General features: G+C 40.1%; 1 protein-coding gene across 3 annotated transcripts in view; it reads left to right on the top strand.

Annotated features, from left to right (window-relative positions):
• The window catches only part of TASP1 (taspase 1), a 326,252-nt gene that overhangs the window by 134,839 nt on the left and 163,634 nt on the right, over positions 1–27,779 (top strand). For all 3 annotated transcript variants that reach the window (XR_008793468.1, XM_056121835.1, XM_056121834.1), the window contains exon 9: positions 20,582–20,701. Coding sequence is in view for 2 of the 3 variants with exons in the window: in XM_056121835.1 (XP_055977810.1) it covers positions 20,582–20,701 (120 nt within the window). In the remaining variant the exon portion in view is untranslated. The remainder of the gene's footprint in view (positions 1–20,581; positions 20,702–27,779) is intronic.

The following is a 27,779-nucleotide window of genomic DNA, read 5'->3' as shown; positions in this document are numbered from 1 at the left end:
TGGTGGTGGTGGTAAGCCAGCCTTCGTATATATAAAGCCACAGCTATCCCACTGAGTCACATCTATGGCCCCTAATTCATGGTCATAGTTTCACACCTTTTTAAAATTTTTTTTTCATTTTTGCTTTTTGGGTCACACCTGGCAATGCACAGGGGTTACTCCTGGCTCATGCACTCAGAAATTATGCCTGGCAGTGCTCGGGGGACCATATGGGATGTTGGGAATTGAACCCGGATTGACTGCATGCAAGGCAAATGCTCTACCCCCAGTTTTACACTTTTTTATATACACAGTTTATATACAGTATATGACCAACAAAGGGATCAATTTACAAAGCTCAACAATAAAACAAAGCAAAATCAATACAAGGAAAAAAGAGAAAATCTGGGGCTTGAGTGATAGCACAGTGGGTAGGGCGTTTGCCTTACACATTGCCATCCCGAGTCGATTCCCAGCATCCCATATGGTCCCCCTGAGCACTGCCAGGAGCAATTCCTGAGTGCAAAGCCAGGAGTAACCCCTGTGCATTGCTGGGTGTAACCCAAAAGGCAAAAAAAAAAAAAAGAGACGATATGATCAGCAGACACCTTGCAAAGATGACATATAGATGGGTAACATGTGTATGAAAAAAATGCTCAACTGTCATTGATTATCAAGTAACAAATCAGAATGTAATGAGAAGTTACCTCACATCATTGAGAATTGTTGGCAACCATTAAGTATTGGCAGGAATTAGAAGCAAAAGGAATCCCCATTTTCTGTTTGGTGGGAATGTAAATTCTAACTTCTATGGAAAACAGTATGGAGATTTCACAGAAAAATTTTAAATGGGCCAGAGAAATGGCTCAGCTGGCTGAGTACTTGCTTGTATGGTGGAGTACAGGGTTTGACCCCCAGCACTTGATGATCCCCTCAGTACCCGCAAAGATCCAGGATCATCATCTGAGCCTGCTGGGTATACCTCAAAAGTAAAAATAAAAATTGAATTAAAAAATAGAAAATTATCTACCATATGATTAGTCATTCCATTTCTAGGTAACTCTTTCCTTCCCCCACCTCCTGCAAAGAAACTATTTATTTATTATTTTATCCTCCCCTCCCTTCCATTTTATTTAAACACTGTGCTTTACAACTTTGTTTATGATGATTTGTTACAGGCATTCAGTATTCCAACACCAATCCCACCATGACTATCACCTTCCCTCCACCATTGTCTCTTTTTCCCATCCACCCCTCAAGCCTGCCTCCATGGCAGGCCCACAGCAATTTACTTTAGATTGCTTGTTACCATTGAATGGCTAATGGAATGATCAAAAATATTTCCATAGAAGAAAATGTGTGAAAATTATTGTTATCACAGCATGGGGATATTAAGTCCTTGTCTGAGGGTTTATTAAGATGTTGTAATAGTGAAGATAGAGAAGCCACTTAAGTGCCCAATGATAGATAAGTGAATAAGAAAGTAGATAAAGGACCAAACATGATAACCTCTCAGTATCTGTATTGCAGACCATAGTGCCCAAAAGTAGAGAGAGAGGATGGGGGAAATTGTCTGCCATGGAGGCAGGGGGAAGGTTGGAGAGGAGGTGGGTGTATATTGGGGACATTGGTGGTGGAGAACGTGCACTTGTGGAAGGATGGGTGTTTGATTATTGTATGACTGAAGCTCAAACATGAAAGCTTGTAGCTGATCTCATAGTGATTCAATAATAACAATAAAAAAGGATTTCTAGTAACAAATGATTAAAAATAAACTCCTTCATTTTGAGTAAAAAAAAAAGAAATTTTGATATATTATACACAATAGAATAGCACCCAGCTATAAGAAAATATAACGTTTTGCTTTTTCTCACAACTTGGAGAAATTATGCTAAGTGAAATAAGTGGGCCCGAGAAAGACAAATACAAGGTTATTTCACTTATGTATGGCTTCATATGAAAAACAGGACAAAATAACAGACAAAGCCAATTAAGAACAAAGCCTAGAATTCTGATTGTAGTACTGATATTGTGATTGTGTATTGCTGATTTGTATCCATAAAACAGTCTTATAACTCAACACCACCTTAATCACTTTTATCACTTGTCATCCCTTTAATCTTTGATTTGCTCGAGCAGGTGCCAGTAATGTCTCCATTCGTCCCTCTTGCATGCTAGTGTATCCCAATGGCATCTGCTCACTCCAGGAACATGAAAAGCCTCAAACCATTTGTTCAGGGTTTTGATGAAGAAGTTTGACCATCTTGTAGGTGGGTGGCCATGTGTCCTTTTGATGTCCTATGGAATCCAGTCGGCGACAGTTCTAGTCCAATGGTTGTCTCTAAATTGCATTACATGTCTGGCCCATCTGATTTTCAACGCCTTGGCAAATGAGACAGCGTCCCTGATCAGTGACAGAGGTTGGAACTCCGGATTTCTTCTCTCCCTTGAGTGAAATGTGATATTCCAAGCATAGCTCTTCCGATTCCTCTTTGGGATACCCGAAAAGCATTCTTGTCCTGTTTTCGTAGGGCCCAGGTCTCTGAGGCGTATGTTATTGCAGGAAGAACGGTGGAGTCAAAAAGATGTGCCCAGAGCTGGAAGTTCTTCGTCCTCTTAACAGCTTTTTTGACGCTCTTGAAGGCATTCCACGTCGCTCTCTCCTGCGCATTTCTGGCGCCAAGTTGTTCGTCATGTTGAATTCTCAACCCAGGTACATGTAGCTGCTGTATTTGGAGATATTCGTTCTATTGGGAGCAAATGGAACGTCAAGGACTAGTCCGTTTTTCATGAACATTGTCTTCGTGAGATTCAGCTGCAGTCCAACCTTTCCACACTCACGGGTGAAGTCAGCTGCATTTGTACTGCTTGGCTAATGTTTGGTGTTATTAGAACGATGTCTTCAGCGAAGCAGAGGTGGTGTAGTTGCTGACCGTCTATCTTCACTCCCATTTCTTCCCATTCCACTTGTCTCATGACGTTCTTGAGGGTGGCACTGAAGAGTTTTGGTGAAATGGTATCACCCTGCCGAACCCCTCTCTTTACATCGATGATCACTTCCTTGTAGAATGGTGATATTCTGGTGGTGAATCTGTAATACAGCGTGCAGAGAATCCTGATGTATTGAGTTTGAATGCCCTGTTTGGCTAGGGCTTTGATGACCGCTTCAGACTCAACAGAATCAAAGGCCTTCTTTAAATTGATGAATGTTAGACAGAGCAGCACCTTGAACTCTTGGGAAACCTCAATGAGCTTGGTCACTGTGTGGATATGGTCGATAATGCTGAATCCTTTTTGGAACTGGATGCTCGAGCCATGCCTCATGCTGAGTGAAGCCCCACAGAACCAGGTAAAGCAGGAATCCAGGTTCAACGGGACCCACAGACAGAGATCCTCTACCTGCTTCCACCAATCCCCAGTGACCCAGGGATCACATCCAGAAGACCCACCCTGCTGGTACCAAACAAATACCTCATCAGCCGACGTTCACTACTCAGCTGCCATCACACTCCAGGCTGCTTTCTAGACTGCGTGGCTGCGAAGCTATCATAAGATACTTAATACCCATTTTGATGATTACCGCACCATATTTGATGGGGTTCAAATATGGTGTGAACCATGGGAACACCTGGAAGGGCTATTGGAGGCTGCCGTAAAAGCCTCCATTTTTCTCGGAGAGCCTGGCAAGCTACTGAGAGTATCCCGTCTGCACGGCAGAGCCTGGCATTCTACCCGTGGTATATTCGATATGCCAAAAATAGTAAAAATAATGTACCTCATTCCCCTGATTCTGAAAGAGCCCCCAATATGACAGCATTAAGAAGTATGAGCAAGGAGAGGCTGATAAAATCTCAGGGCTGATCTAGGCTGCCAAAATGAAGAAGGACTAAAATGACTGTCTGTACTTTCAGTACATGTAAGCTGGCATCGGAAGCATCCATTGAGGACCTGATTGTGTAAGCTCAGAAGATCAAGTGCAATATCATTTGTCTGACCGAGACAAGAAGGCATCAACCACATCACACCATTTTCAACACTGGAGAAGAACTGTTCCTCGGAACATGTGACAGTAGAGGTGTTGGTGGTGTTGGTGTCCTCGCCAACACGAACTTTGCCATGAGCATTGACTCATTTGAATGCCTAACATCTGAATCAGACGATTACACTTGAATAGATGTGTCTCACTGCTGGCAGTTTCTATCTTCGTTGTCTACTCACCAACATCCAACTACAATGAAGAAGAAATTGAGAAGTTCTACATGGAGCTGGAGAAGGTTGTCTATGCACCAACATCCAACTAAAATGAAGAAGAAATTGAGAAGTTCTACATGGAGCTGGAGAAGTTCTATAAAGAAGACCACACCTTCTACAAGATCATTGTTGGTGATTTTAATGCCAAGATAGGATCGAGAAGGTTGCCCGAAGAACTCCACATTGGGACTCATGGCCTAGAATGGAACAAACAGGTTGAGAGACTGAGTTCATCATGTTGACCAAGACCATTCATGGTAACTCAGAGTTCCAGAAGATCAAATCTAAACTTAGTACATGGGAGTCTCCTGGTGGAAAATTCCACAATGAAATTGACCACATCATATTCAGTCGATGGTTTTGCCTAACCAGTGTTGCTGTAGTCCCAAAATTCCAAATGGGATTGTCTCCTTCGTGCAAAATTCTACTTCACAGAGCAGGGAGAAAGGGCTGCAAAGTTTAAAAAGAGGACTCCCAGAACAGCCACCAACTGGGAGCTCTTTGGCATTATTGTGGCAACATGGGAAGATGCCATCATTGACAACATTAATGAGGAATACTATCGAGTGGTTCAGCACCTCCATGACTGTGCGAAGAATGCCGAGTGGGAAAGACACAATATGACGCCTGTCTTCGGAAACTCTCGAGCTCGTTCACCAACATGGTTCAGCATGAGCCTCAAGCAATGACAAGCTAACATCTGAGCTTGCAAAGCTGTGCAGAGAAGTGATAAATGAAGACCTCAAAGAGAGAAAAGCAGTAGTGTTGGCCTATGCAGCAGAAGCTGGGAAAAGTATTCTCAGTGCTTGCCTGTCCTTCACCAACTACAAGACCAAGATGACTGCACTCCGACGTCCTGATGGATCTCTCACATCTTCCAGAAGGGCAATGGATAAGATTATCCATGACTTCTACTCGGATCTTTTTGATAGCCATGTCCACTTGCCCACATACCAAATTCCGCAGAATGGATATGTCATTCCCAACGTTCTTCCTTCCAAAATCTGACATGCCATTTCATCAGTAAAGAAGCATACAGTGGAATAGTGAAAGAGAAGAAAGTGACATGAAGAAAACAATCCAGTTCATAATTGTGCCCCAGAAAATCAAGTACCTATGAATCAGCTTAACCAAGGAAGTAAAGGACCTGTACGAAGAAAACTACAAAATTCTACTTCAGGAAATAAAAGAGGACACGAGGAAATGGAAAAATATCCCCTGTTCATGGATCGGGAGAATTAACATTGTCAAAATGGCAATACTTCCCAAAGCACTGTACAAATTCAACGCGATCCCTATTAGGATACCCATGACATTCTTCAAAGAAATGGAGCAAACACTCCTGAAATTTATATGGAACAATAAGCCCTCACGAATAGCTAAAGCAATTCTTGGGAAAAAGAAAATGGGAGGAATCAACCTCCCTAACATCATACTCTACTACAAAGCAGTAATAATTAAAACAGCATGATACTGGAATAAAGGCTGAGCTGTAAACCAATGGAACAGGGTTGAATATACTGACATCTCCCCCCAAGCATACGACCATCTAATCTTTGAGTGAAGTGGAGCAAGGAAAGCCTCTTTCACAAATTGTGCTGGCAAAACTGGACAGCTACATATAAAAAAGTGGGCTCAGATCTCTGCCTAACGCCATGTACAAACGTAGGATCAAAGTGGATTAAAGACCTCAGCGTCAGACCGGAATCCATAAGGTACACTGAAGACAAAGTTAGCAAAACCCTCCATGACATTAAAGCTAATGGTATCTTCAAAGATGTCACACCACTGGCCGAGCAAGTGAAAACAGAGATAGATAAATGGGACTATCTTCAACTAAGAAGCTTCTGCACCTCCAAAGAAACAGTGACCAAAATACAAAGACAGTCTACAGAATGGGAAAGGATATTCGCTGAATACATATCTGACAAGGGGTTGATATCAAGGATATACAAAGTACTGGTTGAACTCCACAAGAAGAAAACATCCAACCCGTTTTGGGGTGATGAAATGAACAGAAACTTTCTCAAAGAAGAAATCCAAATGGCTAAAAGGCACATGAGAAAAATGCTCTACATCATTAATCATCAGGGAGATGCAGATCAAAACCACAATGAGATATCATTTCATTCCACAGAGACTGGCCCAATCAAAAAGAACAAAAGCAACCAGCGCTGGCACGGATGTGGGGAGAAAGGGACCCTCCTTCACTGCTGGTGGGAATGCTAACTGGTTCAGCCCTTTTGGAAAACAGCATGGACGATTCTCAGAAAATTAGAAATTGAGCTCCCATTTGACCCAGCAATACCACTCCTGGGAATATATCCCAGAGAGGCAAAAACGTATAGTCGAAGTGACATCTGCACTTGTTTGTTCATTGCAGCACTCTTTACAATAGCCAGAATCTGGAAAAAAAACTTGAGTGCCCGAGAACAGATGACTGGTTAAAGAAACTTTGGTATATTTACACAATGGAGTACTATGTAGCTGTTAGAAAAGATGAAATCATGAAATTTACATACAGGTGGTACTACATGAAAAGTATCATGTTAAGTGAAATGAGTCAGAAAGAGAGGGATAGACATAGAAAGATTGCATCCATCTGGGGAACATAAAGTAACAAAATAGGAGACTAACACCCAAGAATGGCTGAGATTAGTACCAGGAATTTTACTCCATGGCTTGGAGGCCAGCCACACATTCTAGGGGAAAAGGGAGCTCAGATAGAGAAGGGAATTCCAAATAAAGGGTTTTGGGAGGATCCTCCCAGGTTTGGAGAAGCATGCTGAAAGTAGACTATAGACCAAACATGATTGGCACTCATCGCCTCTTGCAAACCACAACACCCAAAAGGAGAGAGAGAACAAAAGGGAATGCCCTGCCACAGAGGCAGGGTGGGATTGGGGGGGGGGGGATGGTGGATGGGAGGTATACTGGTATCCGTAGTGGTGGGAAATGGGCACTGGTGGAGGGATGGGTATTTGATCATTGTATAATTGTAACCCAAGCACAAAAATTTTTAAGTCTACAACTGTACCTCATGGTGTCTCACTAAAAATTAAAAAAATAAAAGCGTACAGCACCTGCTCCAGACAAGGTCAGACCCAAACACCTGAAGAATCTGCTGCCAGTACACTGGCTCGGCTCTTCACACGCTACGTGTCTGTATGCAAGGTTCCATCCCAATGGAAAATTAGCAGGACAAGAAGGGAGACATCCACGACATTGGCAACTATCACCCGATCTGCCTGTTGTCTACAAGTTGTTCACTCCAGTCATCATGAATAGAACAGGCAGAACACTAGACAAAGGACAACCATGCGAGTAAGCTGGGTTCCAAAAAGGATTCAGCACAATCACCTTAATAAGAAATAAAAATAAATTTTAAAAGATTTAGTTTTCTTGGTGGAAATTTTGTTTATTTGTAGTTGCCCCTAGTTTTGTTTCCAGAAGATGGTTTTCTTCGTAGGTTTATAGTTCCTTTTTTCCTGAGTACCCTGAAGATATATCACCATCTTCTGGCACCCAGTGAACTTTTGGAATTGTCAGTCATACTTGTATAGGTGATCTTTCTTTTCCTCTGACTTCCTTCAACCCTGATTCCCTCCCTCCCATTTTCCCTCCCTTTCTTTCTGTATCAGAACTACAATATAGTTAACAATCATGGTTTTGATATACAAATTTATTGCATCTTCATCACCACCAAGTGCCTCATATGCTTTTCTGATGTCACTTCTAACTCACCTCTTCTTTTCCCATCTCCACTGTGCACCCTACTTCTTGGTAATCTCAGTTTTCAATCAGACACCAAGAGTGTGTCCTATACTGAATGGTATAATCCATTCCTTTGTTTTGTTTCTCTGTATTCTACAGATGAGTGAGATGCAATATTTTTTCCTCTCTGGCTTACTTCACTTATTACGAGCTTTTCCAGTTCCAGCAAAGTTGCATAATATTTTTCTGAGAGCTGCATAGGAGACAATTGTGTACATATACTGTGACTTTCATTGGGCATTTGGGTTATTTTCATATTATGGATTATTATTTTCATATTATGAATGTGTGAGGAACGCCAAGAGAGAGATAGCCACAAAAAGTCGCCTATCTTCGAAAACTCTTGAGCTAATTCGCCAGCGTGGTTTGGCGCATGCCTCAGGCAACCGCAAGCTAACGTCCGAGCTTGCAAAGCAGTGCAGAGATGCGATCAAGGAAGACCTCAAAGAGAGAAGAGCAGAAGTACTGATAAATGCGGCAGAAGCCGGGAAAAGTATTCGTAACGCCCGCCTGTCCTTCGCCAACTATAAGACCAAGATGACTGCCCTCCGACGTCCTGATGGATCCATCACATCCTCCAGAACGGCAATGGAGAAGATTATCCATGACTTCTACTCAAATCTCTTCGATAGCCATGTCCACTTGCCGACATACCAAATTCCACAGGATGGGTATGTCGTTCCTAACGTTCTCCCTTCCGAAATCCGACACGCCATTTCATTGGTAAAGAAGCAAACAGCACCCGGCCCAGACAAGGTCAGACCTGAACACCTGAAGAACCTGCCGTCAGTACTCATCAATACACTGGCTCGGCTCTTCACTCGCTACCTGTCTGAATGCAAGGTTCCGTCCCAATGGAAAACCAGCAGGACCGTACTACTGTTCAAGAAGGGAGACATCCATGACATTGGCAACTATCGCCCGATCTGCCTATTGTCTGTCATCTACAAGCTGTTCACTCGAGTCATCCTGAATAGGATTGGCAGAACACTAGATGAAGGACAACCATGCGAGCAAGCAGGGTTCCGCAAAGGATTCAGCACCATCGACCATATCCACACGGTAACCAAGCTCATTGAGGTTTCTCGGGAGTTCAAGATGCCGCTCTGCTTAACGTTCATTGATTTAAAGAAGGCCTTTGATTCTGTTGAGACGGAAGCGGTCATTGAAGCCCTAGCCAATCAGGGCATTCAAGCCCAATACATCAGGATCCTCCGTGAGCTGTATTGCGGATTCACTACCAGGATCTCACCATTCTACAAAGAAGTGATCGTTGATGTCAAGAGAGGGGTGCGGCAGGGTGATACCATTTCACCGAAACTCTTCAGTGCCACCCTCGAGAACATCATGCGACGACTGGAATGGGAAGGAATGGGAGTGAAGATAGATGGTCGGCAACTACACCACCTCCGCTTTGCTGATGACATTGTTTTAATAGCACCAAACATCAGCCAAGCGGCACAAATGCTGGCCGACTTTGACCGTGAGTGTGGAAAGGTAGGACTACAGCTGAATCTTATGAAGACAATGTTTATGAGAAACAGCCTTGTTCCTGACGCCCCATTCGCTCTCAATGGAACGACCATCTCCGAATGCAACAGCTATGTGTACCTAGGTCGAGAGGTCAACATGAGAAATGACCTGGCACCCGAGCTGCGCAGGAGGAAGAGAGCGGCTTGGAACGCCTTCAAGAACATCGAAGAAATAGCTAAGAGGACGAAGAACCTCCGGCTCCGGGCACATCTCTTTGATTCCACTGTTCTTCCTGCATTAACATATGCCTCAGAGACCTGGGCCCTACGCAAACAAGATGAGAACGCCATTCAGGTCTCCCAAAGAAGAATAGAAAGAGCTATGCTTGGAATAACACGTTTCACTCAAATGAGAGAAGGAATCCGGAGTTCTGACATCCGTCGACGATCAAGGATCAGGGACGCTGTCTCATATGCCAAGGTGTCGAAAATCAGATGGGCTGGTCACGTAATGAGATTTAAAGACGACCGTTGGACTAGAGCTGTTACTGATTGGATTCCACGGGATGTCAAGAGACCGCGTGGCCGCCCACCTACCAGATGGTCAGACTTCTTTGTCAAGATCATGAACGATCGGTTTGAGGCCCTCCATGTTCCCGGAGCGAAGAGATGCCATTGGGCTACACTAGCACGCGACAGGGACAAATGGAGACGTTACTGGCGCCCGCTCGAGCAAATCGACGACTAACGGGAAGTTAAGTGATTAAGTGATTAAGTGGATTTGTACTTAGAATTGCAGTGCTCATAGATGTGATTTTATCTTTTCAAATTAAAGTTTTTGTGTTCATGAGATAGATTCCAGGAAGTGGGATTTATGGGTCTATGGAAGCTCTATTCTTAGTTTATTTTAAGAAACCTCTGGATTATTTTCTATGGAGATAGAACCAGATGACATTCCACCAATAATTCCACCACATTCCTGCCAATAGTGATTGTTTCCAGTCTTATCAGTATATGCCATTTGCTTGATGTGAGGTGTTATCTATTTCATTGTCATTTTGATTTGCAGTTATTTAATAACAAGTGACAACACTTTTTGTTTCCTGCTAGTTGACCACCTATCCTCTTTGGGGAAATGTCTTTTTATCTCCTGTCCTCACTTTTGGATAAGATTTTGGATGGGAAACCCCACATATGAGAGAGATCATTCTGAGTCTGTTCCTCTTCCTCTCACTTAACATGATACTTTCCAGATACACCTATGTAGCAGCATGACTTAATCTACCTAAGTAGTATTCCATTGTGTATATGTACCATAGCCCCTTTTAAATTTTTTTTTTTAAATTGAATCATTGTGAGATACAGTGTACCATAAGTTCTTTATCAGTCATCTGTTCTTGGACATTTGGGTTGTTTCTAGATTTAGGCTATTGTGAATAAGTGAATAAGTGCAGTGAACATAGCAATGCAGATATCTTTTTTGCATAGTGTTTTGGGGTCCTTGGGGTCTATTTCCAGGAGTGGAATTGCTGGATCAAATGGATGCTCATTTCTTAAGATTTTGAGGAATGGGTTGGAGCTATAGCACAGCGGGTAGGGTGTTTGCCTTGCACGTGGCGACTTGGCCGACCAAGGCTTGATTCTTCCGCCCCTCTTGGAGAGCCCGGCAAGCTACTGAGAGTATCTCACCTGCACGGCAAAGCCTGGCAAGTTACCCATGACGTATTCGATATGCCAAACACAGTATTATTAGTGTCACAATGGAGATGTTACTGGGCTCGCTCAAGCAAATTGATGAACAATGGGAGGACAGTGACAGTGACAGTCCATATGGTTTTACAAAAGGGGTGGACCAGTTGACATTCCCACTAGCAGTGAATGAGGGCTCCTTATCCCCCCACTCCTATCCCCCTCATCCATTCTTTTTTTTGATGAATGTGAGTCTCTGTTGTGAGATGATGTCCCATTGTTGTTTTGATTTGCATTTACCTGATGGTTAGTGATATAGAGCAATTTTAATATGCCCCTTTGATATTTGTATTACTTTTTTGAGAAAGTTTCAGTTCATTTCTTTTCCCCATTTTTTTTTTTGAACGGGATTGGATTTTTTTCTTGTAAAGTTTTGCCAGTACTTTATATATCTTGAATATTAACAGATGAGTGGTGGGCAAATAATTTCTCCCACCAAAGTTTGTCAACTCTCTTTGTATTCTGGTATCATTTGTATCATTTCCTTTGAAATTCAGATGTTTCTTAATTTAATGTACTATTAGTTTATCTTTGCTTCCACTTGTCTGACTTTCCACTTGTGTTTCATCCTTAAAAATGTCTCTACCTTTAATATCATAGAAAGTTCTACATATGTTTTCCTTTGTGTACCTTATTAAGATATGTTATTGAGGTTTTTTAATCCACTTGGTTTTAACTTTTGTGAATAGTGTTAAAAAGAGATGTAGGTTCATTGATTTTGCTGATTCCATATGTCCTAATAATTTGTATCTTCACTGTAATTTATGTTGAGGAATATTTTTCTAAATTGGTTTCTTCTTTTACCCAGTGGTTGTTAAAAGTATGGTCTCCAGTTCCTAAATAGCACCTTTTCTGGCCTTTAATTTTTTTTTATTGTTGACTTTCAGGTATATAATTTTCAACTCTTGTCCCATCTCTAGTGTCAGCTTCTGTCCACCAATGCCCCTCTTTTCCCAACCACCCACAGCCTGCCTCCTTGGCAGGCACATTTTAAAGTTTAGTTAACTGTATTTTGAATCTCTTTCAGTTTTGTTGGTTTTATGGCTCAGATAAAGTCATGAAACACTTAGACAGTGCCAGTTTGTCTGGGGCTCTACTCCTGCCTGTTTCCCTCTGTCTGCCTCTTCTTTCTCCCACTTCGGTTTCTTTTCTTCCTTATACTCAGTTCTGTAGCCTGGGCTCCGGGATAATCTGGGCAGACCCCTTTGGTGCTCTGCTTTCCTTTGGCCCGTTATTCTCTATACCACAGACAAATGAGTTCATTTGATATTTTTTTTCCTTCTGACTTCACTCAACATGATATCCTTCAGGCTTTCTTTTTATTGTTCATTTTTACCTTCATGGTATTGCGGTCTGAAAAAAGTATTGATGTGATTTATATTTTCATGGCTTTGTGGACACTCAAATTGTGCCCCAGCATGTGGTCTGTCCTGGAGAATGTTTCATGTGCAATGAAGAAAAAAAAATATATATATATATATTTGAGAGTGAAGTATTATGTGCATGTTTATTATGTACATGTAGCTTTTGGAGCATGAAGTATTATGTCCTTGTTTATTAAACCCAGTTTTTCCAGGTCTGATGTTCTGACTGGTTTATGTGCCCAATGAGAGTGGGGTGTTAAAGTCTCCTGTCACCATTTTATTACCTTCCTGTATATCCTCAGATCTATCAGTTGCTGTATAAACTTTGCTGTCCCTTTATTTGGTGCTTACTTATTAATCTTTCAGGTTCTCTGGATGTATTGATCCCTTAAGCAGTATGGAATGCCTGTCTCTCTTATGACTTTCTTTAGCTTGACCATTGTTTGGTCTACAAGTATTTACACACCAGAGTTTGCCCGTATGATATGTTTTACACACTACTGTTTGCCCATATGATTGTTTTCCTACATTCACTCTGAGCACGTGTTTATTCTGAGAATTTAGTGTTTGTAATAAGCAACAGAAACTTGGATTTTGTTTCCTGATCCATATCACCACTCCGTGTGTTTTATGGGAGAGTTCAGTTCTGAATTCTTATTTTTTGTCAACATAGGGGATATTTGAAATATTTTCTCTTTAAATATTATTTCTTCCTTTTTACCTGCTCATGTAGTTGACTATTCATTAGACTTTGTCTTACCCACAGTTCTACCATATTTTAATAATAATTTTTATTATTTCCCCTTGCTTATTTACACTGGAGTGTGTTAATATTATATATTTGAGTATTATCTGAATAGAAATATTTTTTGCTACTAGGAAATAGTTGTAAAATTTGCTCATGAACTTATGTTTTGAATTCTTGATTGTATGCTCTTGCACAAATATATGAACTATTCTGTTTTTAAAGGTATATTTATGTATAATTAGAGGTATAAATGTTTTATACTTGAATTAGAGGTATTTAAAGTTATATTTAGGTATAATTGGAGGCATAGATGTTATTTATACCTGTATAAGAGCTATATGTATATAGTAGATATAATTTATACAGTTAAATGTATATATTTTATGTATAATTCAGTAATTTTACATATAATCATGTAACCAGTACTCTTATCAAGACATAAAACAATTCTGTTTCTCCAGAAAATTTTCACATGTGCCTCATTGTCAACATTCCACTTCCTTTCCAAGACAACCACTTGTCTGGTACTTTATCCTAGTTTTATCCCTTCTGAAAACATAACGTAAATGGAATCATATATTATATTGTCTATTGTGTACAGAATTTTTTATTTAGCACACATCTAAAAAATTACCCAGATCTTTATAAATATCACTAGTTCATTTTTGTTGCTGAGAAATCCTTACTTTTAACATTTATTATAATTTTTTGTATGTCCTACTGTTAGATTGCTACATATTAAAGTTATTTCCAGTTTTGACTATTTCATTAAAGGTACCGTGAATATATATATATATATGTATATTTATATATGCTTGTTTTTTGTTGTTTCGACCATACCCAATAGTGCTTTGGTCTACTCTCCCTTGAAGCTTGACTGATGTTCTTGACAAGTCTTTTGTCATATGTATCATGATTTTCTCTTTGTTAGATACTTTGTATACTTTGGTAGATACTTCGTATTTTTTGTAGTACTTACCAAAGAGAAAATCATGGTAGTATGTTTGGTAGATACTTCAGGGATTTAATTTTTATGTCATAGCTTATTATATATTTAGTTAGAATTCTTGAAGTTTGGTGTGAAACTATTTATATTTATTTATTTATTGAATTTTGGATGGAATTTGGGTGACTGCAGTGTTGTTCAGATATATGCTCAAGGATCACTCGGAGTCATCTGTGGTCTCTGGAATTGAACCTGGAATTAGCTGCATAATGACAAGCACCTTCCCTGCTGTGCCATCTCTTCAGCTCTCATGTGGAATTTAAAAACGGATTAATATTTATTATAGCAAAAAAGCAAGATAGGATATATTCATTGTTACCTTTTTAACTGAGTTTTGCTTAATTGAAATTTTAGTTGAATGAGATTTAATTATTTAATATTATCCTTTTTTTTTTTTTTGGTTTTATTGAGGGGGTCATACCCAGCGATGCACAGGAGTACCTTCTGGCTCTGCACTCAGGAATTACTCCTGGCGGTGGGTGCTTGGGGGGCCATATGGGATGCCGGGGATCAGACCTGTGTCAGCCATGTGCAAGGCAAATGCCCTACCCGCTGTACTATTGCTCTGGCCCAATTTAATATTATTTTAAAGAATTTATCAGGCACTATGACAATGGTAGTAGGAAATTATCACTCTGGACAAAAACTGAGTGATGAAAGGAAGTAGAGTAAAATGCATGATACCCTAACAATATTGCAGACCACAGTGCCTGAAAGGGAAATAAGGGCAGGGGAAGATGAGAAGCAAAGTTTCTACCATAAAGGCAGGCTGCAGGAAGGGGCGTGGGGGGCTGGGGAGAGGAAAACTGGGGGCATTGTATAACTGAATCATGAACAATTTTGCTATTGCTTTTGTTGGATGATACAGAGAAAGCATGACAGGACACATTGTTAGACTCTTCCTACCCATTTTTCATAATTACCACACAATACTTGAAGGGGTTCAGACAGGAAGCAACAAATCATAGAGAGAAATATATAAATGTGTGCCTCTCGGAGAGCCCGGCAAGCTACCAAGAGTATCACACCTGCGCAGGCAGAGCCTGACAAGCTCCCTGTGGCATATTCGATGTGCCAAAACCAGTAACAATAACAGGTCTCATTCCCCTGATCCTGGAAGAGCCTCCAGTTGTTGGGGAAAGATGAGTAAGGAGGCTGCTAAAATCTTAGGGCTGGGAGGAATAGAGATGTTACTAGCGCCCGCTTGAGTAAATCAATGAACAACGGGATGACAGTGATACAATGATACAGTGAGTTATCGTTGTGGTGGGATATGTACCTTGCTATGCTTCAGGTAGCGAGGACCATTTCGGGCAGAGCCTTCTGGGGGTGCACATGGTACTGGAGCTTAAGCTTTTGCTCTACTACTTTAAATCACATCTTGGCATGGATATTTATTTCATGCATATTAAATATAGAAAATGGAGTATTTTACAAGAATAAATACCCTGGGCCAGAAAGATAGTACAGAGGGTACTTGCCTTGCACACAGTTGATCCGAATACTATCCCTGGCACCACTTATGTTCCCCTGGGCTCTAACCAGGGGTAAGCCCTGAATACAGTTGAGTAATATCTAAAGAGGAACCATACCAAACCAAAACAAACACCAAAAAACAAAAAAGAGCAAAACAAAAAAGCATAGATTCTTGACATTAGTTTGCTAGAAACAAACGAGAATCTGGGGCATCATAAGAGATTTTCTGAAGAGAATAGAGAAAAACTGTTGGATATTCAGATTTTTTTTTTAAGCTTAGGGCCTTGGGCCAAACCCTGCAGTACTGGGTCTATCCCCAGCCCTGTATTTGGGAGTTACTCCTAGAGGTGCTCAGGGGACCATGCAGTGCAGGAGTGGAGGGCCATTGAAACCAGGGTGGCAAATATAAGGAAGGCCTCTTCTGTACTAACTCTTGGCTCCATATCTCGCTTTTCCTTAGATATAGCCAGGCAGAATGTATGAGAGTAGATAGTTCTTGCTACACCATACTGTATTTACACTTCCTGATAGGTTGCAAGCGTTCATGGGTCTCACACAAAGGATTGGTTTGTGAGAAGATGAAGCATGATCTGAATTTATGACATCTGTAGCTTTATGTCTATATCGATGTAGATAAATATTGTAAATATTCTATGTGTAAGATATTCAAAGACGGCAAAACCTTATGCTGGCCTTCCTAAACTCATGAATGACAAAAATTTGCTTTTCTCAAGTGGAAGTTCATGCTAGATATATTGCAACTCACAAACTTGACGAAGGTCTATTATGATGGCTTGGCACATTTTCATACAAACATTTGTCATTATTGTGGTATTAGGATAATCCATCATACATTTTATATATGTATTTCAGTTACTCTGTGCAGAAGAAAGTAAAAATTAATGAGACATATAATTAAGAGATGGTATTACTTGGCACGCTTCAGAGTCAAAGTGGAAGTTAGAGGTTAGGTTTACTGATGCAAAGTCCAACACTAAATTTTGTTTTAAGATACATGTTACTTTGAGTTACTTAATTTAATTCTTTCAATGAATGTGTTATACCCAGCAGTGGTAGAGAAACAACCAAACAATGATTAATAGTTTATTGGTAACTTCAAGAAAGTTTCATTTGGGGGCTGGAGTGATAGCACAGCAGGTAGGGCATTTGCCTTGCATGTGGCCGACCCAGGTTCGATTCCCAGCATCCCATATGGTACTCTGAGCACCACCAGGAGTAATTACTGAGTGCATGAGCCAGGAGTAACTCCTGTGCTTCACCAGGTGTGACCCAAAAAGCAAAAAAAGGAGAAAGTTTCATTTCAATATATTTTATAACAAAGGCAGTCTCTTTGCTTACTTTTGATAATGTGTTTATTTTGAGGGGGAGTATGGTTTATTTTATATATATATATGTAGTTAAAGTTTTTTTTTTTAAGTACCGCAAGTAGCATGTTTCAGTTAAGGACAACGGATATGTGTAACTATGGTGCATATACTTTTGAGTATTTATGGAGTGTAAGAATATAATAGTAGTTTTGTATAGTAACAGTGTAACAGTTATTGTGTGCTTTTAAACCTTTCTAAGATTTCATTTCTGCACAAATGAGCTCTGTGAAATTATTATGTCCTAAATACTAATGTTTGTCTTTCACCCAATTTATCTGCACTTCATAAAAAACGCTTAAATATTATTCCTTAAATTTGCTTTTCACTATGTAAAAAATCTATGAACTTCTCAGATAGAGAAGGGAGCACCAAATAAAGGATGTTTGGAGGATCCTCCCAGGAGGGGAGATGCATGTCGAAAGTAGACTATGGACTGAACATGTTTGCCACTCAATGCCTCTTTTGCAGACCACAACACCCAAAAGGAGAGAGAGAACACAGGGGATTGCCCTGCCACAGAGGCAGGGGGAGAAGAGGGGGATGGGGGTGGGAGGGATATTATCCATGGTGGTGGAAAATGGGCACTGGTGGAGGGATGGGTATCTGATCATTGTATAATTGAAACCAAAGCACAAAAAATTGTAAATTTACAACTGTAAAAAAAAAATAAAATAAAATAAAGGGAAAAAAAATCTATGAACTTCTGGGGAACATAAAGTAACAAAATAGGAAACTAACACCCAAGTATGGCAGAGATTAGTACCAGGAATTTTACTCAATGACCCGGAGGACAACCACACATGTTAGGGGAAGGGGGAGCTCAGAAAGAGAAGGGAACACCAGGTGAAGGGTGTTGGGAGGATCCGCCCATGATGGGAGAGCATGCTGAGGGTAGACTGTCGACCAAGCATGGTTGCCACTCAATGCCTCTTTTGACGACCATGGCACCCAAAAGGAGAGAGAGGGAAATGCCCTGCCACAGAGGCAGGGTGGGATAGGGACTGGGGGGGGGGGATGCTGGGATTCGAGGTGGTGGGAAATGCGCACTGGTGGAGGGATGGGTGTTTGATCATTGTATAATCGAAACCCAAGCACAAAAATGTGTAAGTCTACAACTGTACCTCATGGTGCCTCACTATTAAAAAATAAATAAATATAAAAAAAAGTAAGACAAACCCCCAATCATGCATAACTCCTACAAAATAGAGACAATAAATTAAAAAAATTAATAAAAAAATCTATGAACTAATTCTTAATATTTATGAAGTAGTTCTGATTTTTGCAGGTGTTACAAGCCCCAAGGAATTTTAGTTTAATTTGGAACAGAATTCTCTATTTTTTTCTTGATTTTTTTTCACTTTTGAAAATCGAGTTACAGTAAATTTGTTTATGAGTAATACTTTTGTATAATTCTATATTTGTTTGATGAGGTGTAAATTTTCTTACAAGTTATGATAACTGAAATCTTATGAGAATTGTTTTATCAATCATGTCGACATTGTGTGTATGTTATATATTATGTAACATTAAAACTATATAGGATTCTTGGTAGGGTGATCTGTTGCACCTAATTAAAAAAAACCTATTAAAAAGTAATACTATTTCTTGCATTCTTTGTAATGTTAGTGGGGAAAGTTATTTTATAATGTCTAGTTGTATGAGGTTGTTTTGAAAAGATCAGTATAATATCAATACTTTATTTTAAATATACCTGGTTGTATGGTCATGGTAGTAGAATAGTTTGTTGCCAATTGTTATTTAAAAAAACTAGAGCTTTAAATGTATTATGGCCATGTTAGGCTTAGGTAGTTTAAATTTTTCTTAACTGATATGAACCTATGAAATTATTTGCCTCAAAAGTGGCAGCCATTTGGCTGATAATGATCCGGTGAAAAGCTGTATTTGAATCAGTTATACAACAACATTACTGGGAGCTTGATAAGTGCACAGTCAAAAAAAATTAAAGTACTCTAATTTATAATATTGTTAATGGTAAAGTTTCCTGCATTTGATGTTCCAGCACCACAGTGTCCACTTTTCTCCACCACTGTCTCAGGGACACCTCCTGTCTACCTCTGCTACCTCCCCATCCTTGACAAATTCAATTCTGTAAACTCCTTCTCAGGTTCTCCTGTTATTGCCCATTTGTGATTCCATATTGTGCTTCTTTATATCCCACATATAAAGATCCCACACAGAAAGACCGTTCTGCACTTGTCCCTCTGCGTCTGGCTGAGTTCATTCAGCATGATATCCTGTAATTCCACCCACATAGTGGTACAATCTTACCTATTGTCAAATTGCTGTCAAAATAAACATTCAGACAGATTCTCCAGATGATTTGTGTGCACGTTAAATAAAGCTTGGAAAGTCCTTCCGTAGAAGATACAGGATAACACATGGATAAGGAGGAATACTTTATCTGAGGTTATAAGGTTATCAAGATTTAGGAGTTGTTAGAATAATCAAAAAACTGTTTACTATAAAAGCATATTCTCTCTAGGTTTATTCATCTTTGCTGGAATTAAGTATGTTTAATTTATACCTTTACCTTGGTATTTTCAGCTCATCTACTCAAGAAGATAAATTTTTTTCCTCACTGAATGAACCAGTTTGTTTTTAAGTCTTTTTATGATAATTGTGTTATCTGTATTTGCATGAAATTGAATCTTAAAAAAGGAGATGTAAGACAGAAGCCTTACTATTGTATCACCACAACATGTTTCATTTTGTTTGTGTGTGAGAGAGATACAGAGAGAGAGAGAGAGATAGACATCAGCTATATAGACACACATAATTTCTTCCTAATTAATGAATATCCTCAATGTTTGTGCAAAGTGAAAAAAAGTGGGTCACAGATTTATTTTCAGGTTAGGAAATTATCTGCTACTTAGTAGCTTGATAACTGTTAGTCAGTGAGCTGTTAGTCTACTAGCAGCTATGGGTTTGATGGATATAGTCATGTGGCTTCATTGGCCAGACTACCCCCATCTGTGGTTAAAAAGGAGTGTAGGACATATAGCTTTTCTATCAAAATTACTACTGTCATAATGTATCAATATATTTTAGAGCTTTTAGAATTTAGAGCAAGAAGTAAAGAAATACAAATGTCTAGACGGACATTCTTCTTACATAATGTAGAGAAAAGTAATCCGACATTTTTTATTCAGGATTTTTTAAGAATACGTTTTTGATTTGAACAGGATTTAAGTGGCAACTTGATAACAGATCATTTTAGGTAATTGCTGCATTTTCTCTTCAAGTTTTAGCTTCGATTTTGTTATGTCATGATTGTACTGAAAAAATGCCATGTAATGATATCACATTGCCATACCCCACACTCAGTAAATCCTTCTGATCCTTTGGCTCCACAGGAGAATGACTCAGGCACTTTGGACACAGTCGGCGCTGTGGTTGTGGACCAGGAGGGGAATGTCGCTGCTGCTGTCTCCAGTGGAGGTTTGGCTTTGAAACATCCAGGGAGAGTTGGGCAAGTGAGTACTTAACAGGGTTTTTCAAACTTGCTTTACAAATTGAAACATGGGAATATCTGGTTCACAATTTATTAAACCACTGGAAACTTTTTTTTTTCCTTTTTGGGTCACACCCGGCGATGCACAGGGGTTACTCCTGGCTCATGCACTCAGGAATTACCCCTGGCAGTGCTGAGGGGACCATACAGGATGCTGGGAATCAAACCTGGGTCTGCCACGTGCAAGGCAAATGTCCTACCCTAGCTGTGCTATTGCTCCAGCCCCGCCACTGGAAACTTTTTATTCTTTTCTTCTCCTTTACTTTCTGGGGTCCTCCCAAGCAGTACTCAGAAATATTGAGGGCCCCATCCCTCGATGGGGCTCAGCTAGTTGGGCTAGCAGCTGAATGCAGTGACCTGAGGATATGGCACTGCTCCAGTCTTGTTGATGCCAGAGTTTACCATAATCTCCGCTGTGGTGCTAGGTGGGGGGACCCAGAGCCACACTCTGCAGTGCTCAGAGGTTTTCAGGGTTACAGGTAGTGAGTGCTCAGGGGATCATGAAGTACCAGGGATTGAACTGCATTAATGATATATATGCTTTGCATTGACCCATATACTATCTTTCTAGGTGGAAACTCAGTTTTCTTTAGGAAAAAAAATAACAGTTCTTTAAATGTTTGTGTTATATAATTCATCAAATATCTTTTCCCAATTCTTTTTAAAGAAATCCTATTTCATTACAGTTGGTAATCCTATGTTTTGCTGCTTTTTGTGTGTAAGACTTGGTGCTCCTCTTCAGCGGAGGTAAAAATTGGCGCCACCAAGAGATCAGCAGCTTCATTTCCGCGAGTCATAGGTCCAGGAAGACCAGAATGAGATCTGACATGAGTAATAAAAACAGGCTCAGAGCGCTTTTGTAAAAGTGCTTGTAGCTGCTGAAGCAATTGTTGGACAATAGGACTGGGGACATTTAGAGAAGCAGACACGATACCAGGGAAGAGGCCAACCACATAAGCTGAGTCGGAGACTTTATTAGCAGGCCATGGCACATGGGAGAGAAGATAAATCAAAGTGGCAAGTTCCACTTGCTGGGCAGAAGTATAGGTGTGTTTACTGTTGTGTTTACAGAGGATCCAGAAATTCTGCCCTTCCCTGAGGAAGAGCCGTCAATCTAGTATACTGGAGCATCAGGAATAGGTGAGGAGCGAATGATGGAGGAAATGACAAATGGAGTTCTTTTGAAAAAAATCCCAAGTTTTTCCTGCTGGGTAATGGGAGGAAAGTTCTCCCAAAAAATCAGCTAAAGTTCTTTGCAAAGCATCACTGAGGGGCAGGATAGAGGCAGTTTCTTTCACAGGAACAGGGAGAACAATGATATTAGGATCAAATCCCAGCATGGCAAGGACTCTCAGTCTTCCTTTAATTATACGTTTAGCCATTAACTCGAGATAAGGCACCAGAGTGTGAGACTCCTTGTTGTTCAAATGGAGCCATTCTATTGGGCCTGAAAGCTTTGCCAGTGCAGCTGCGGGCGATTGTGGGGTATCGAAAGGCAGGAGCCACAGTTTTTCTCCAGGAGCAAACTGGGAAAGATGGGATTTCTGGAGTCGGTCTAGAAAAATAATTCAATTCTTTCTGAGCTTCAGGGGTTAACTGCCTAGGACTGTTCAGGGTGGAGTCACCTTCAAGGGTCAGGAATAGATTATGGAGGTCTAAGTTGGGAATGCATAGAGAGGGGTGAACCCAGTTAATGTTTCCTAGCTGTTTTTGAAAGTCATTAAGGGTTTTGAGTTTATCATGGCGAATAGAAATTTTTTGAGGTCGTACAGTAGTACGCTCAAGAACATAACCTAAATACTCATATGGAGACAGCATCTGAAATTTTCTGTGGCTATTTGTAATCCAGCTGCGGGTAGACCAGTTATAACATCCTCCTACAATCTTTGGAGCTCTCCATCATGAGAACAAGCCCACCCAGTGACGCCAGCTGTATAATCTTAGCACACCGAAGGTTGTGTGTTCACGGGCTCTCTGGATGGCTCTGTCTCACCACTGTGTGTGGCCTGGATCTGGACGGCTGTTGGCCTAGGGCAGACAAAGGAAGAAACGAGGGCCAGGCTGGTTGATATCAATTGTAGTTTATTCCAATCCTCTTCACTCCTGTCTCTCCTCTGCCTCCTTCTCTCCTGGGCCCCAATCTGGAACTTTTCTCCTTCTGGTTCTGACTCTGGATCTCTGGAGCCCAAGCCCTCTCACTTCTGACTCTGCTTCCAAGCTTACATTCTTAGTTTATATAGCAATCACATAAGGCGGTTACACAAAGGTGGGTTGAACATCAACAAATCAACAATGAGAGGTAAGACCACTCCTCCAGGAGATTAACTCAAGGATAAAATCTCATCTAAAGAGATTACTCCATATTACTAGGAGATCCGCTCAAGGGTGGGATCCCAACAAGGGTGTGTTCTTTCCTCAGCTAGTAATCTACTTAAATAATTGTAGTAAATCTACTTCTAATATTTCTATCAATGTCATTCTGTGTGAGACACAGAGACAGACAGAGGTAGGGCTGTAGGACTGGAGTGACAGCAGAGCAGTAGGGCATTTACCTTGTGCACAGCCAGCCCAGGTGAGTCAGATTCAATTCCTCCACTCCTCTTGGAGAGCCCGGCAAGCTACTGAGAGTATCTCGCCTGCACGGCAAACCCTGGCAAGCTCCCCGTGATGTATTCGATATGCCAGACACAGTAACAACAAGTCTCATGATGGAAACATTACTGGGCCCACTCGAGCAAATCAATGAATAACGGGAGGACCGTGACCATGACTTTGACTGTCATTCTGTGTGATCACAGTAAGAGATATAAATTTATAGTTTGGTTCTTCCTGAGAACATCTCACTATACATTCCGCAGTCCTCAGGCCATGTTAGTCTTCCTAGCCCCAGCAGGGTCCTTGTCTTATTGTTACTTACTTTTGGATCATGACAGCATTTGTCCATGATCATGCCCTCAACTTATAGTTGAGTATCGTGGCACTTTGGCCTGGCCCATTTCCATGCCGGGGTAGCTCACAGCTTGCTCTGGGTACATTCAGTCCCTTGTTGGGACCCTGCTTTTGGGGTGCTAGGAACTAAGGGCAACTGAGTCAAGAAAGCAGGTGCCCAGGAGTAAATATTATTTGGAGTCAATCAACTCCCAAGGTACAAAGCATAATATTAACTTTCTTCCTGTGTTCATACAGAAAGGACATTGCTTACAATACAAGTTCAGTGTCCTTAGAAAGATATTATTTTACAAGCTAACAATCTGATTAGGGAGAAAAGGTGATTAACTGGCTGGGGAGGAGAGCATAGTTATCAATAAACAAAAGAGTGGGAATTACAAGCACTGGGATGGGTGTGACCTGATAAACCTAAACTACCTGAGGAAGGACAAAACAGTGTTATCCTACATATTGGTACTGGCCACCTGGACCTTTCGTAGATACTAATGAACATTTGTTGATTTCCATGTTCTTTCTTTGTAAAATTCATTTTTATTACTTCCTGACTATATTAAAGTTTGCCTTTATAGATAGGAAAATGTTAGTTACATTTTATCTCGTCTTTCAAGGAGCACTAGTATTTTAAGCCTCTAAATCTCAACTTTGAGGAGTTATTTGGCTAGTTTGTAGACTAACCAGTATTTCAAATCTCCAATACATGATACTACTTAAGGAATCTAGATTATAAGGAAAATTTTATAGATCTGTGATTGGTTTATTCCCAATTCACTTGGACTCATTACTCACCCTTTCTCAATTGTTTAGTTAATATCTTTAGTTAGAACTGAGAATAAAATTTAACAATCCATTTAAATCTAGTATGCTTTCTGAGTATAAACTCATTTGACACATTGCTTAATGACTTAATATATATTTGTTGAGTGAACAAATGAATTGGACATCCTCATGGAGTCCTTGAAAGAAATTGCAAAGGGTGTGTTTCAGCTCAGCGTTTGGCTCTCATCTTACACATGGAACACTGCCTGACAGGCTCTGCATTTTGCTTCTTCATGTTGGAGAAGGGTTAGTGTCACAGTTACTTTGGAAGCAGTGGTTATTGAATGGCTGAAGAAGAGTGATCTGATTCATGGAGGACATCTTTGGAAGGCTCCAGTGATATTTCCTCATGTACCCTTTATTGTGGTCAACCTGCTTACAGTCATATAGGAAGAAGGGAAAAGAAGAATAATTAATTTTGTGCTACTCTTTGCCTACCGTACAAAGGGATATATGGGAAATGATTACTCAACCGCTGTACAATACTTTGAACTCATTATAAGAAGCCTTTGTCTGGTCTTGATATTTTTCCACATTATAAAGCCCTGTGTATTTATTTGTCAAGTTGGGAATAAGAAAACCAAGCTTGGCATATCAGATTTGGATGCCTTGATGGAGAAGGAGTGAAAGAAGCCTACAGAGGTGCCTTTATTGCATTGCAATTCCCATGACTGTCTCACTTTATTGGTTTGTTTTGGTTAGCAAAATAGCAACAACAGAACCAAGCATAGTTCTGGACTGTGTTAGCAGGATTCTCATCAAGTAATCCTGAATATTGTCCCATTGCACATGGTTATATCCTGTAATAAAGAAATACTTCTATAAAATCTACATGTTGACTTGCCTCACTTGAATAGTTTGTGTTTATAGTTTGTAAGAGCCAGGTGTTCACAAAAAGACTGTGGAGGTTAGGAGTAAAGACTCTGATAGCAAAATGCAATTTGATAGTTGTATTATTTAGATAGCACTGTCCTCCCATTGTTCATCAATTTGCTCGAGCGGGCACCAGCAGTGTCTCCATTGTGAGACTTCTTGTTACTGTGTTTGGCATATTGAATACATCATGGGTAGCTTGCCAGGCTTTGCCGTGAGGGCAAGATACTCTCGGTAGCTTGCCAGGCTCTCCAGGAGGGGCGGAGGAATCGAACTTGGGTTGGCCATGTTGGCCGCATGCAAGGCCAAGGCAAATGTGCTACCCGCTGGGCTATCGCTCCATTGTTTAAATAGAGGAGATGTAATAAAGCTGGAAACATGGAAGCTTCAGATGAGAAATCAAGAACTGTTCTTTTTGATAATCAGGGAAGAATGAAATAGAATTCACAAGCCATTTATTTAAAAATGTAAAGTGGGGCTGGAGCAATAGCACAGCGGGTAGGACATTTGCCTTGCACGTGGCCGGCCCGGGTTTGATTCCCAGCATCCCATATGGTCCCCTGAGCATGCCAGGAGTAATTCCTGAGTGCAAAGTCAGGAGTAACCTCTGAGCATTGCCAGGTGTGACCCAAAAAGCATACACACACAAAAAAAGTAAAGTAAATATTTTTAATATATTCAAATGAAATATTTTAAGATGAGTATATAATAATAATCATAGTTATGTTTTGCTACTTGCGATCAAACCTAGGCTCTAACACATATAAGGAATGTTCTATACTCCTAAGTCAATGTCCTATCCCTTTAAGTATGTTTAAATATAAAAATAAATTATTTAAACATTTTAGGTAGATTCTAACTTCTTAAACTGAGTTGTAACCCGTGTAGAACCTATAATTCTGAAAAAATATGCTTAAAAATAAATTTCTTTGTTTTATTATCAGCAAATGTTTGATTTATATACCCAGGGTTACATAAAAATTTCTAGAGTTAAAAAGGATTGAAAATGAAAAAAGTGTTAAGAATCCCTACTTTAGATGTATCTATCAGTTCAGATGGTAAAATGGAAATTTGAATTAAAATTCACTTGCCTCTTTAGCTTTCTAAAATAATCAAAATTTATAGCTGGGATGAAAAAATGTATTATTATATTCTGCTACTCTCTTTCCCCCATTTCTGACTCTCATTGTTTACTCAAATAAACAGTTGATTTTAAGGTTGACTATAGATTTTTGAATTCAGATATGCCTTTATCTAATGCCTGTAATGCTATAGCACTCTGAAGTGGGTGTTTTTTGTTTTATTGTTCTCATTTTATAGAAGTTAAGGTTATAGTAGACTAATAAGAGTAAATAATAATATAATTTATATGACCTATTTATTTTTATTGAATCACCTTGTCACCATGAGATACAGTTACAAAGCTTTCATGATTGAGTTTCAGTCATACAATGTTCCAACACCCATCCCTCCTCCAATATACATTTTACTCCACTGATATCTCCCATATTCTTTCTGCCACCACCCCTCCTTTCCCCCAGCCAGTCATTATGGCAGGCAATTTCTCTCATTTCTCTCTCTCTCTCTCTCTCTCTCTCTCTCTCTCTCTGCATGATTGTTTGCAATACAGATACTGAGAGACCATCATGTTTGGTCGTTTGCCCACTTTCAGCACACATCTCCAATCTGGAGCAATCCCTTCCAACCATTATTGTATATGACCTATTTTTATTGTATGACAGTGTTAAAGATTTTTTTAATACTTAAAAGAAGGAATCTTTTGTTTTTAAAAATCCTGCTTGAGGCTATTAGAAATATATATAAGAAAGATATTTCTTCTTTCATAGAAAGACATGACCTACTAGGATTCTAAGAGATATCTCATGGCCTTATTTATTATATTTTGCATTGTGGGCTCCTGTTCAAGAAAAATATAAGGAGTGCAAAAAAAAGGCAATCAAAACCCCCAAAACAACCCAGTGAGTTCATGTCCCATGTTTTTAGTGAAGAAAGTATGACCTCTTTTGCTGGGTTATATATTCTCTGAGATTTTCACTGTCCTCCACCTTTCCCAGTAGTATGGGTTGAACCTGTTAGCCCATAAATTTTCCAGCTTCATTATGCTGATTTCCACACTGATTTAGTACTTGTTTGTGTTCAGAAGCATGGGAGTTCCAAAGACAATAATAGATTCTCTTATGCCATCTTGGAATTTTATGTCCAGTTCTTGGTTCTGCCTTTAAGGAGACTGTTGCCAGTGGTGAGTGGGCCTGCCACAGTGGTTCCACAAACACGGGAAACTTCATTTTAAATTGTCCTGGATTTTGGATTATTTTTCAGAGATGGTGATTAGTGGAATGCATCTGAGTCTTAAAGTATTGATAAGTTTATGAATCTGTGAT

The sequence above is a fragment of the Sorex fumeus genome, unplaced genomic scaffold (genome assembly GCF_029834395.1).
Source record: "Sorex fumeus unplaced genomic scaffold, SorFum_2.1 ptg000044l, whole genome shotgun sequence".
Lineage (NCBI taxonomy): Eukaryota > Metazoa > Chordata > Mammalia > Eulipotyphla > Soricidae > Sorex > Sorex fumeus.
The sequence above is the reverse complement of the archived record's forward strand: the minus strand, read 5'-3'. Positions and strand labels throughout refer to the sequence as shown.